The 10,859-nt window shown below is 59.9% G+C and overlaps 2 protein-coding genes across 2 annotated transcripts in view; both read left to right on the top strand.

The window, feature by feature from the left end:
• Positions 1-3,774: 3,774 nt before the first annotated feature.
• Positions 3,775-5,198, top strand: LOC131382948 (filamin-C-like). The gene is made up of 3 exons (XM_058435785.1): positions 3,775-3,874; positions 4,546-4,755; positions 4,874-5,198. Exons 1-3 carry the CDS (start codon positions 3,790-3,792, stop codon positions 5,059-5,061), a joined length of 483 nt encoding a protein of 160 aa, XP_058291768.1. The 5' UTR covers positions 3,775-3,789; the 3' UTR covers positions 5,062-5,198.
• A 1,837-nt stretch (positions 5,199-7,035) lies between these two features.
• The window catches only part of KCP (kielin cysteine rich BMP regulator), a 33,438-nt gene continuing 29,614 nt past the window's right edge, over positions 7,036-10,859 (top strand). Inside the window, exons 1-4 of the mRNA XM_032761655.2 lie at positions 7,036-7,117; positions 9,455-9,597; positions 10,474-10,663; positions 10,750-10,826. Of these exons, the coding sequence (XP_032617546.1) occupies positions 7,036-7,117; positions 9,455-9,597; positions 10,474-10,663; positions 10,750-10,826 (492 nt within the window). The remainder of the gene's footprint in view (positions 7,118-9,454; positions 9,598-10,473; positions 10,664-10,749; positions 10,827-10,859) is intronic.

Here is a 10,859-nt window from a genome sequence, read left to right as displayed (position 1 = left end):
AGAGAATCGCTTGAACCGGGCAGGCAGTGGTTGCAGTGAGCTGAGATCGCACTGCTGCACTCCAGCCCGGGTGACAGAGCAAGACTCCATATCAAAAAAGAAAAGAAAAGAAAATGAACAATGAAAAGACAGGAGGGAGGTTCCTAAGTAAGCTGATTCGAGTGGAAATCAGACATCAAAATTGAAACCCGCTGAATTTTCCAAAAAGCCAGATACTCATAGAACTGAAGCTTGAGACACTTACATCAGTACACCTGCTGCCTGTTGAACAATTCCTCTTCCTTGTCCCTCCTGTTTTCCTTCCCTGCTACATATGCCCCTAACTTTAGTCAAGGGGAAGGATGGATTGGAGGTTTGTCTCCCGTCTCAGCAGCTCACTGGCTGATGTCACCAGAATAAAGCCCTCTTCCCTGGCAATACTCGCTGTCTCAGTGATAGGCTTTCTGTGCGGTGAGCAGCCAGACCTAGACCAAACCCCTGGCAATCCATAACAAAATCATAAGCAAAATCAACCAGGAAGCCATTTGCACCCCGGAACCTCACCTGGGAGGGGAAGTCAAGACAGACTTTCCAGAGAAGGTGATGCTGAAAATTTCAGAAACAGAAATTTTGAAGAGCAAGAGTTACCAAGCAAAGAACATTCCAGGAGAAGGAACAGGAGGTGTGAAGGTGGAGGCCCTGGGGTGAGGTTCTTTATGGATTCGAAAACGGTTCAGAACCACAGGTGGACGGTCAGGGTAGTAGTGAGAGGAGGTGGGACAGGCGACCACGCCCCTGCCCCTGAGATGACTGGAAGGCGACTTAGGAGGGGAGCTGGGGCGAGACAGGTACAGGGGTTGAGGATGAGAAAGGCACAGAGTGACTAGAGGATTCCCGCCTGCAAGCACATCTGGAAGGGGTGTCTGGATCCTGGGGGCAGCGACTGTGCTCTAGGGCGAGAGCCACCCTCCCCAGGGGTGCAGGCACGCGAGAGGAGGGCCTGGGGCTGTGGGTCGGCCACGCTGCGCCCTCGTTTGTGTGTAGCCCCGAGGACCAGAGTGGGGAAACACCCCACCCTCTCCCAGGGCCCAATCGAGCACTGCAGCGGGAGGTACGGGGCTGTCAAATGACAGTTTTGCGGTTCCAGATTGCCAAAAGAGCCAGTGGCCAGTCTAGGGCACCGCGCCGTCTGGCATCTCCCTGGAGGCCCTGGGCCTCGCCCGAGGCTCAGCCCGGATCTGCAGTTGTCAGGTCAGTGCGGGGCCCGTAGTGGATTCGCGGGGCGGGGCGGGGCACTGCCCGCGCCCGGAGCTCGGCAGCAGCTGCCCAGGGGCGGGGGCGGCAAGACGCGGAAGTGCCCGGCAGGTTGGCGGACCGGCGGGAGGCGCAGCCTGGGCAGAGCTCAGCTTGGTCCCGCCGCCCGGCCGGTGCTCCTGGGCGCAGCCACGCAGGCGCACCGCAGACAGGTGGGTCCCGGCCGCCGCGCTCTCCTCTCTAAGTCTCCGCCCCGCGCGCCCCGAGGGTGGCGGGAGCGGTACTGGCTACTGCCCCCAAGCCTAGGCCTAGACTGGGGCCCGCGACCCCCAGGCACCTGCGGGCGGCGGGATGAAGACTGGAGTAGGGCGGGGTCCGCGTCCAGCTGCTCCTGGAGACCGAGCTCGGGTGGGTGCCTACAGCAGGGTGCGCCCCGCCGGCCTGGGACTTCCAAGGCGCCTCCCACGCCCCGATCAGTTTGGGGTGCTGGCGCCCGGGGAGCCCCGTGACCCAGGCGGCGGAGTAGGCACCGCTGCGGGGGGGCGCCCGGCTCTGCTGCTCTTCCTCCCCCTCGCCATCGCCCAGAATGGGGGCTCCCGGGCGCCCCGCTGGAGGCTGGCTTGGGCCACAGAGGAGCGAGGCCCGATCCTTACTTTCGATGCATTCGCCCTCACTCTTACCGGGCCACCCTCACCCTTTCGGAAAAGAGGTTGAGGTTAAAGCGTTCATCCTCCGGGATCTTCAGGCCAATGGCAGGAACTGTGCAAGAGTTTGGGGGAAGATGGTGTCAGGTAGAGGCTCCGTCCGTCCCTGGGCTCGCGTCCGGGAATGGTAGACGCCGGCCCCCAGAGCAGCGGAGAAGGATGGGGCGCAATAGTTCCTGGGCTGGTTTCTGTAGGTCTTGTCCCAGAACTTAAGACGGCAACAATGAAGAGGCTAAACGTGGAGGAAAAGTGAGAGTAGCGTGGCTGGGATTTGGGGGAAGATGGTGAGGACCAGCGCTGGCCTCGCGCGGTTGTCTCCGGACGCCGGGAGGGGCGGAAGCAGGTGCCCGGGAGCAGAGGCGGGAGTGGGGGACTTTCCCAGCCTCGCGGCTACGCTGGGCACAGCAGGGCGAGGACCGGGGTGCTGCTCCTCCAGCAGCAGGAGGAGGAGCTGGCCCGGGGGTGTGCCCCAGCGGAGCCAGAGGGAGGGGGGCGGAGGAGGCGGAGAGGGGGGCGGAGGAGGGGGGGGGGGGGGGGGAGGGGAAGCGGGGAGCAGGGGCAGAGGACTGGGGTGGGCCTGAGCCCCCGTGGACCCAGTCACCAGGGCCTGAAAGTGCACCGGCTGTGTCCATAGAGAAAACTGGCAAGACCTCCCCTCCCCCTGCCCCCACCCTCCCCCTACCCCTTGGCTGTCGGGCCTGAGGCTGGGGCTGAGGGGCTCCAAGAGTCTAGGGAGTCACTGGGAAATCACCCCTTTTTATCTAAAGGCCCTACTTGGGGGTTTTCCCCCTGTACCCTGGTCTTCCCCCACCCTGCCCCTGGGAGGAAGCTGAAAGAAGCTTCTTCCTGGGCACCTGCTGCCCCAGAGCCTCACCCTGCCTGGACTAAGCAAGCAGCAGGGCCTGGGGTGTGGGCAGCTCACCAGGAGGGGTGGGATTTAGGATCAGGCCTAATGCATCGAAACCTTTGTCCTCTCCCTGAGCTGGGTGTGGGTTTGCAAGGAGACATGTGACCCAGAGCAACCCTGGAGGCAGCAGGGCACCTGCTGTCTGGCCACTCTTACTAGGACTGCTGTGGCACTTCCTCCCCTAGTGGCCCCCTGGTACCCAAGCCTTGCAGCTCCTGGAGTGAGGGAACTGTCACCTGGGACTCCACTGGGGCCCTGGGGTTGGCTCTGAGATTTTACCAGCCCATCGGGAGCCCTTGTGCATCCCCTCCTCATATTCCAGGTCTGGGGCTCCCCCAACAAGTTTATCTCCTTTTCCCCTAGAGCCCTTCCAGTCCTCCCCCATTGATCCACCTCCTCCCCAAAGCCATCCCAGGTTAGTCCAGCCACACTCAGCTTCCCACATTTTAGTGCTCATGCGCCCACAGCTGACACAGCCCATCAGGCACTTGCCTTCTGCCCTCAGCCTGCTTCACAGCGTGGGGCTCTGCCTTCATCAGCCAGGACAGGGCATATCATCTCTCATTTGCCTGGTACCCAGCACAGTTAGGCTAGTGCCCCTCAGAGCAGATACGTGCCGTGGACTGCACACTGGACCCTGGTTCCTCCTGCCCCCAGGCTGGGCTGGCAGGCAGGGGTCAGGCTGGGCATGAGGCGGTGGCAGCCCCCCACAGAGGCTGCCCCCCACAGAGGCTGCCCAGGGAGCTGGGGCCCAGCCCTTCTTGGGCCACAAGCCCTTCCTGCCCTTAGCCTTGCTACCTCTGGCCGCCAGGTGTGTCATCAGAGTTCATCGTGAACGCCCTGAACGCCTGCTCGGGAGCCTTGTCTGTCACCATTGATGGCCCCTCCAAGGTGCAGCTGGACTGTCGGGAGTGTCCTGAGGGCCATGTGGTCACTGACATTCCCATGGCCCCTGGCAACTACCTCATTGCCATCAAGTACGGTGGCCCCCAGCACATCGTGGGCAGCCCCTTCAAGGCCAAGGTCACTGGTGAGTGCTGGTTTGGGGGAGGTCCACCCAGACTGCAGCCCAGCCCAGCCTGGAGGGCTCCGGTGGCCATGCACATCCAGGCCACAGTCTGCCCCCAGACATCATGGTCAGTTTACCAGGGCTAGAGGTGGGCTGGGCTCTACACAGCACACATTCTATGGAGTTGGGCAGGATTGTGTAAAATTCCCATTCATCCTCTCCATCGCGGCCCCTCACTCCTTCAGCTCTGGCCTGTGAGGGCTCCTCAGGCTCTAGCGAAACTTTCTTCCCTCCTGGCTTCCCATATTCCTCGGCTCCAAGAAGACACAGTCAGTATTGAGCAAGCTCCCCGTCTTGAGGCTGTCTGTAGGATGAGTTGGGTGGGTGTTCCTTTGCAAAGAGAGACTCTTACTCTGTGAGTTAGCCTGAGTTCCCAGACAAAGCCTGCAAGGATGAGGGACGCAGCATCTGAGGCCCCAGCCCTGGGGTAGAGCACCAGTTGGAGCTGGAGCTCAGGGCCCTGGCTGGGAGTGGGGCTGTGCTCCTAGAGTGGCCCTTGGAGGAATTTGGGGGGAGCCTCAAATGCAGGCAGTGAGTCCCACAGGGTGGCAGTGCTGGCCGAGGGTCCCCTGCCTGAGGAAGAACAGGAAGCCCTTCTGACCAGGTTTGTGCCCCCTCCACCCGCCCCTCAGGTCCGAGGCTGTCCGGAGGCCACAGCCTTCACGAAACATCCACGGTTCTGGTGGAGACTGTGACCAAGTCCTCCTCAAGCCGGGGCTCCAGCTACAGCTCCATCCCCAAGTTCTCCTCGGATGCCAGCAAGGTGGTGACTCGGGGCCCTGGGCTGTCCCAGGCCTTCGTGGGCCAGAAGAACTCCTTCACCGTGGACTGCAGCAAAGCAGGCAGGTGGCGGGGGGAGGCCGTCTCCCGGGGTGCGAGCAAGAAGCCGTCAGGGAGGAGGGTGTGGGTCACAGTAGGGGACTCACTGGTGTGAGCCTGTCCCTCTGCCTCCCTCTCCAGGCACCAACATGATGATGGTGGGCGTGCATGGCCCCAAGACCCCCTGTGAGGAGGTGTACGTGAAGCACATGGGGAACCGGGTGTACAATGTCACCTACACTGTCAAGGAGAAAGGGGACTACATCCTCATCGTCAAGTGGGGTGACGAAAGTGTCCCTGGAAGCCCCTTCAAAGTCAAGGTCCCTTGAATCCCAAAAGTGCCTCCCCAGCCTCAGCCCCCACCTCCAGCCAAATACACATTACACACACACACACACACACACACACACACACAAATGTGCCACACCCAGACACACGCACAGAATCAGACACTACAAACACCTGCCTTGGGGGTGAAGTGAAGGCCCAGCCTCCCCACCCCACCGCACCCCGGGGGTTGGAGGACCTTGTCTGTGTCAGAACAGTGTCCCTCCCTGGGAATGTGACGTGAGGGCAGACTGGGGCCAGGCTCAGGGGCAGAGGCTAAGACGAGGGACTGGAAGGGGACTGTGGGGCAAGGGAAGCCCTGTGCATCCTCCCAGTGTGGTTTGGAGCTGCTCACCCTGATTCTCTCTGATTCTTTCTGTAAAATGGGGATGGAGGTGCCCCCATTCTTCATAAGGGAAGTAATAATCGCTCATACCTCTGTGCCAGGCACCATGCGTTACTAACCCTTACAAACACTCCATGAGGTGGGTGCTGTTAGAGCTCCAGTCACAGCTCAGAAAAAACAGCCACCAAAAGTGAAGTGACCAGCCAGAGGCCCCAGAGCAGAAAGCATGAGCTCCAGGATGCGCCCTGGCAACCCTGCCAGAATCTGTGCTCTGAACCGTCTCAGCCCCCCGGAGGACTTGCCTTCCAGAGGCACCCAGTCAACGAAAGCCACCTTCCTTAGACCTGCCAGGAATAGCGCTGCTGCTTCCTTGTTCCTCTTCTGGCTGGCTGGCCCTGGCTTTCCTCTGTGACCCCAGCTCCAGGCACTGAGGCCAGGTCTTGGTGTGACATTACAGCCTCCCTGCCCCCTGTGGCAAAGGCTCAGGCCCACTATGGGCCCAGACTCTGGGACAGAGAAGCTGCCGTCTCCCTACCGAAGCTTTAAGCTCGGTGGAGAGTGGGCTGGGGAGACCTCTGTCCCTTCCTGGGCTAGGGGGAGGGGTGGCTTCCGACTTCTGGTCTTTATGGCAGGGAGGGAGAGCTTTGGAAGGGTTCACAGCTCCGCCCTCAATGTCCCTTTTTGCCTGTGAGCTTCGCCTGTGAGACCCAACCCTCTGCTTCCCAGCTGCAAGGAGGAGTTTCCCAGCCTTGTGGGCCCACAGGGACGGCTGTCCTCACTTCCTGCCTTTGGCCCCCTCCGCCTGCTGAGCCCAGGGCCCAGCCCTGCCCCCTACCCAGGCTCACCCCACAGCCAGGCCTGAGCTCAGGAGTGGGAAATGGGGCTGAGACCAGCCAGTGAAGGGTGGCCTTGGCATTTGGGGCCAAGCCTGGGACTGCTGGGGTGGGTAGGGGTGTTGAGTGGAGTCCAGGAAAGAAACTTATAGGTGGAGAGAGGAATACACTGGTCGCGTCCATGATTTCAGAGATCAGGAGTTCTTATTGTTATTATTTGTTATTTACTGAGCATTTACCATCTGTCTACCGATTCTAAATTCTTATATAATCTCAGTGTTCACTGCAAGTCTATAAAGTAGATGTGGTGATCCCCAGTTTACAGATAGGGAAATTGAGGCACAGAGAAGTTAGTGGTCTAAGGCCACATGGAATTAGCTGAGCAAGGATTTAAACCCAGCTCAGTCTGCTTCTTCTATAAACTTGTGAGAGAGAAGAAAAATCGATCTGGAAACCCCAGGGCGATGGAGTAACCTAAAGGGGCAGGGAGACTGTCCAGGAGCCCGAGAGGGGTGGACTTGGGTTTATTTTCTTTTCAGGGTCTCCTCCTGGATCTTAAGCGGAGACAAGGCCTGCACCCCCGTTGGGCTTCCTGCGAGCTGGAGCTGCTCTCTGGGGTCAGGACCGGCCGCGCCCGGGGTAGGTGGAGGTGTCCATGGGAAAGGCGCGCGCGGTGGGGGGTTTGAGCCCTCCCTGAACAAAGCCTGGGTGGGAGCGGCCTGTGTGTCCCCACCCCACCTCCCCCAGCGCCTGCTGAGCCGCGACGACAGACGGCGAGCGAGCGAGGCGGAGCTAGCATGGCCGGGGCCGGGGCCGCTGCGCTGTCCCTTCTCCTGCAGCTCGGGGGCCTGGCGCTGGCCACGGGTGCGGGCGGGGAAGGTGAGTCCAGGCGCGGGAGACTTGGGGTTCGGCCAGGTGCGCCCCCTCCCTCCCGCCCAGCCTGAGGGGGCCGAGCGGGGCCGAGGGCTGCTTCTCTTAGCCCTGCCTGAGGTTTGCGCGCCTCCCTGGCCAGCCCCGTCCTCCCCGTCGGGGGGAGCGAGCAGGATGGGGAAGACCGCGGCCAAAGCAGGGGGTTCAGGAGAGGGGGGCGGTTCCTGCAGCCAGAGGTGGGAGAGAGTGTGGCTGCCCTGGCATCTGGGAGTCTGAAGTTAATTATTTGTCTTGACGAAGGAGGGGGAGAAAAGGGGCCCGCTGTGAAGGCTGACTTTGAATCTGTGTCTGGCCCTCCCCGGAGCGGGACAGGCGGGAATGGAGGGCTCGGTGCCGGCACGGGGCCAGGGGAGGCTGAGAGGGGAGCCTGGGACAGTTCCTTGGGGACCAGCCAAGTTTGTGCCACTCGGAGCTCTTTCTGCAGGCCTCTCCAGGCGAGGCTGGCCCTAGCTTCACCTAGGGGTCTCAGAGGATCCAGCTTCTCCCGGGCTCCCATATCCCGCCTGCCTACTTAAGCAGAACTGGAGGAGTGGCCTGGGAGGAGGGGCCCTGGGCAGCAGGATGAGGCCCCACCGGAGTCTAGACTGGGTAGAAGGTTTCAGATGCTGAGACACCCATCGTGGCCGCCCTCTGTGTGCTTGGGAAGGACTGAGACAGGGTGCCCTTCCGGGCGACAGGATCTCCAGTACAGGGACGCAGATGGGGAAGGACACCTGGGGTTTGAGGGCCAGTATCCGCCCAGGGTGCGGGGTCTGAGTTAGAATCCCTGATATGAGCGGGCAGTAGCGGGGCTGGAAAGGTGGGCGGTGCTTGTGATCCATCCTAGAGGGACTTGCTCCTGGGAGACTTCAGCTGTGTGATTCAGAAAGGTCGAGTGGAGAGAAGGGGCGCAGATAGAGGCAGGGACGCTTTGTCTTCAGCCTTCTGAATGGAGATGGTAGAGAGAGGAGAAGGGAGGATGTATTAGGGGACAACTCAGGCAACAAAATAGGGGAGCTGAGCCCCAACTTTCTGGCTTAAGTAACTGGGTAAGTGGGATGACATTAACCAAGCCAGGGAACTTGGGACAAAGCAAGTTCAATTTTAGCCTAGAATCCCCTCTGCCTTTGATGGTGACAGTGGGTGACATTGTTCCCCTGTCTCACAGGCCTAGTGTCTGTGAGAAACTCTTTTAAGCCACTCCAGGCCTGGCCTCACTAATGAGCTGCCATGGTGGGAAAGACCCAGCCCTCTCCCTCCTCCTCTCTCTGTTCCTGTTGCCTCCGCTCCAGACCCTCCACTTTCCTGCCCATCCCTGCCTGAGGGAGGGACCCATGTCTGCCTCTTCCCCTCCTGCCTTTATGTTCTGGGCTGCAGGAGAAGGATCAAAGTGAAAAGGTGAAAGTGGCTGTCCCCAACTCCAGGCCAGAGCTCAGAGGTGCCCCGTCCCTCTTTCGTGGACATAGTGTCTTCTAGAAGGAGGGACAGGCTGTGTTCACTGGATCTGGTGTGTTCGAAGCCAGCAGGGGCCTTGCCAGCACCTTTCTCAAACCCTTCAGGAAATGCAGCCAAGTCCCACTTTTGGAGCCCACCCCACCCAATGTGGGAGCCCCCAGGAACCCCTGTCACAAGCCTGGAAAACCATGCTCAGGGTTGGGGGCGGGAGCAGGGGGAGCAGTTGTCCTTCCCTGAGCACATTCTCCAAAAGTGGTGGCCTTTCTGACAGGTGCAGAGAGTCAGGGGATGGGGGCTGCTCGTGTTCTCCCTGAAAAGACTCTCAGCTAGACCCCAGGCCCCTGAAAGCACCCCCGCCTGGCGCATGTCTGTGGCCTTCCCCTGCGTTTCAGCCTGTGCTGGCTTCCGGGCCCTCCTAGCATTACGTGTCAGCTTCCCAGCCATCCCTGGCCAAGCCCCTGGCCCAAAAGAGGCGGGATGATCCTGACATTCTCACCATGGCTGGGGACATCAGCCGGGGCAGGCTGCAGGGAAGCCCTGCTCTAGAGACTGCTCTGTGTCCCCTGGTGGGTCAGGGGCCCTGTGGCTCACCCAGACAAGCGGGGGAAGTTGGTCTGGGCCACATCTGTCCACTCAGAACTTCCTCCCCCTTCTTCCATGCTCTCACCTCCAGCTTTCACTCCCCAGGCCTCACAGACCGTATCTCCTTCCCTGGATGGTGGGTGGGCAAGTGGACAGGGCAGGGTGCACAGGATGACCCCCTTCCCCTGTGGGTCAGAAGACAGAACCCAGGAAATGTGGCCAGGCCAGCCCCTCACCCTCAGGCCTACATGGGATTCTTGTGCCCTTCAGGTGGGGCTGTCCTCAGGGAGCCCCCTGGGCAGCAGACACCTGCCCACTCCTCAGCCCTTGCTGGGAACTCCCAGGAGCAGTGGCACCCCCTGCGAGAGTGGCTGGGGCGACTGGAGGCTACAGTGGTGGAGCTCAGAGAACAGGTACCATGGAGACAGGGCTGGTTTGCATTGGGTAGGGAGGGCTTCTCGTAGTGGGAAGGAGAGAAGGAGTTAGGCTTGGAGGGGGGAACCTAAAATAGAGCTCTTATCTGAACAATTCCCTTTTCTTTTCTTTTCTTTCCTTCCTTCCTTCCTTCCTTCCTCTTTCTCTCTTTCTTTCTTTTTTTTTTTTTTTTTTTTTGAGATGGAGTCACCATGTGTCACCCAGGCTGGAGTGCAGTGGCACAATCTCAGCTCCCTGCAACCTCTGCCTCCTAGGTTCAAGTGATTCTTGTGCTTCAGCCTCCTGAGTAGTTGGGACTACAAGTGTGCACCACCATGCCCAGCTAATTTTTGTATTTTTAGTAGAGATAGGATTTCACCATGTTGGCCAGGCTAGTCTCGAACTCCTGACCTCAGGTGATCTGCCCGCCTCAGCCTCCCCAAGTGCTGGGATTACAGGCATGAGCCACCGTGTCCGGCCAGAACAATTCTTAACATTGATTCTTTCATGCAAATGAAGAATCTCTAGGCTATTTGTTTTGTCAGTTCGCGTTTCGTACTGTTCCATGTATTTGGGGAATGTTAATGGAATGCATTCTATATAAGGCATCATCAAGAAATATTTTGGATGGGTAAAGATGTCTTTAATTATTGGGGCAAGGGTTGGGTCCCCATTTTGTCCAAAGGAGAGATTGGGGCCCATGCCCCCCTGAGAACAGTGATCGTTTGAGCTGGATGCTGACCGAGGGGGACCCATCTCTGCTCTGGAATTGGCAAACTTCTTTCTCATCCTGCCTCATTTTCACACCCCTCATCTCTGCTGGAGATGGTGGGGGAAGCTGAGCCAGTGCCTGCTATTCCATCTCCTTCATCCAGAATAAGGACCTGCAGATGAGGGTGAGGCAGCTGGAGTCCTGTGAGTGCCGCCCTGTGTCTCCCCAGTGCTGGGGGCTGGGGCGTGCCTGGCCCGAGGGGGCACGCTGGGAGCCTGACGCCTGCACAGCCTGTGTCTGCCAGGATGGGGCCGCTCACTGTGGCCCCCAAGCACACCTGCCCCATTGCAGGGGTAAGTGCCACCCTATCTGCCCACCGGGGCCACCTAAAGACCTGCAGATGGCATGGGGTGCTTGAGTGACACTGCTGTCTCCTCAGGCTGCAGCCAGAATGGCCAGACCTACGGCAACGGGGAGACCTTCTCCCCAGATGCCTGCACCACCTGCCACTGTCTGGTGAGCTCCCAGGACCCACCTGGATATCTCTCA

Source organism: Hylobates moloch, unplaced genomic scaffold, assembly GCF_009828535.3.
Source record: "Hylobates moloch isolate HMO894 unplaced genomic scaffold, HMol_V3 SCAFFOLD_1, whole genome shotgun sequence".
In the NCBI taxonomy this organism is placed as follows: Eukaryota; Metazoa; Chordata; class Mammalia; order Primates; family Hylobatidae; genus Hylobates; species Hylobates moloch.
This window is presented reverse-complemented; position numbering and strand designations above follow the sequence as displayed.

Coding starts and splice junctions, on each gene's coding strand:
- LOC131382948 (XM_058435785.1), top strand. CDS start 3,790: ATGGCCCCTGGCAACTACCTCATTGCCATCAAGTACGGTGGCCCCCAG. Junction 3,875..4,545: donor CTTCAAGGCCAAGGTCACTG/GTGAGTGCTGGT, acceptor CCCGCCCCTCAG/GTCCGAGGCTGTCCGGAGGC. Junction 4,756..4,873: donor CGTGGACTGCAGCAAAGCAG/GCAGGTGGCGGG, acceptor CTCCCTCTCCAG/GCACCAACATGATGATGGTG.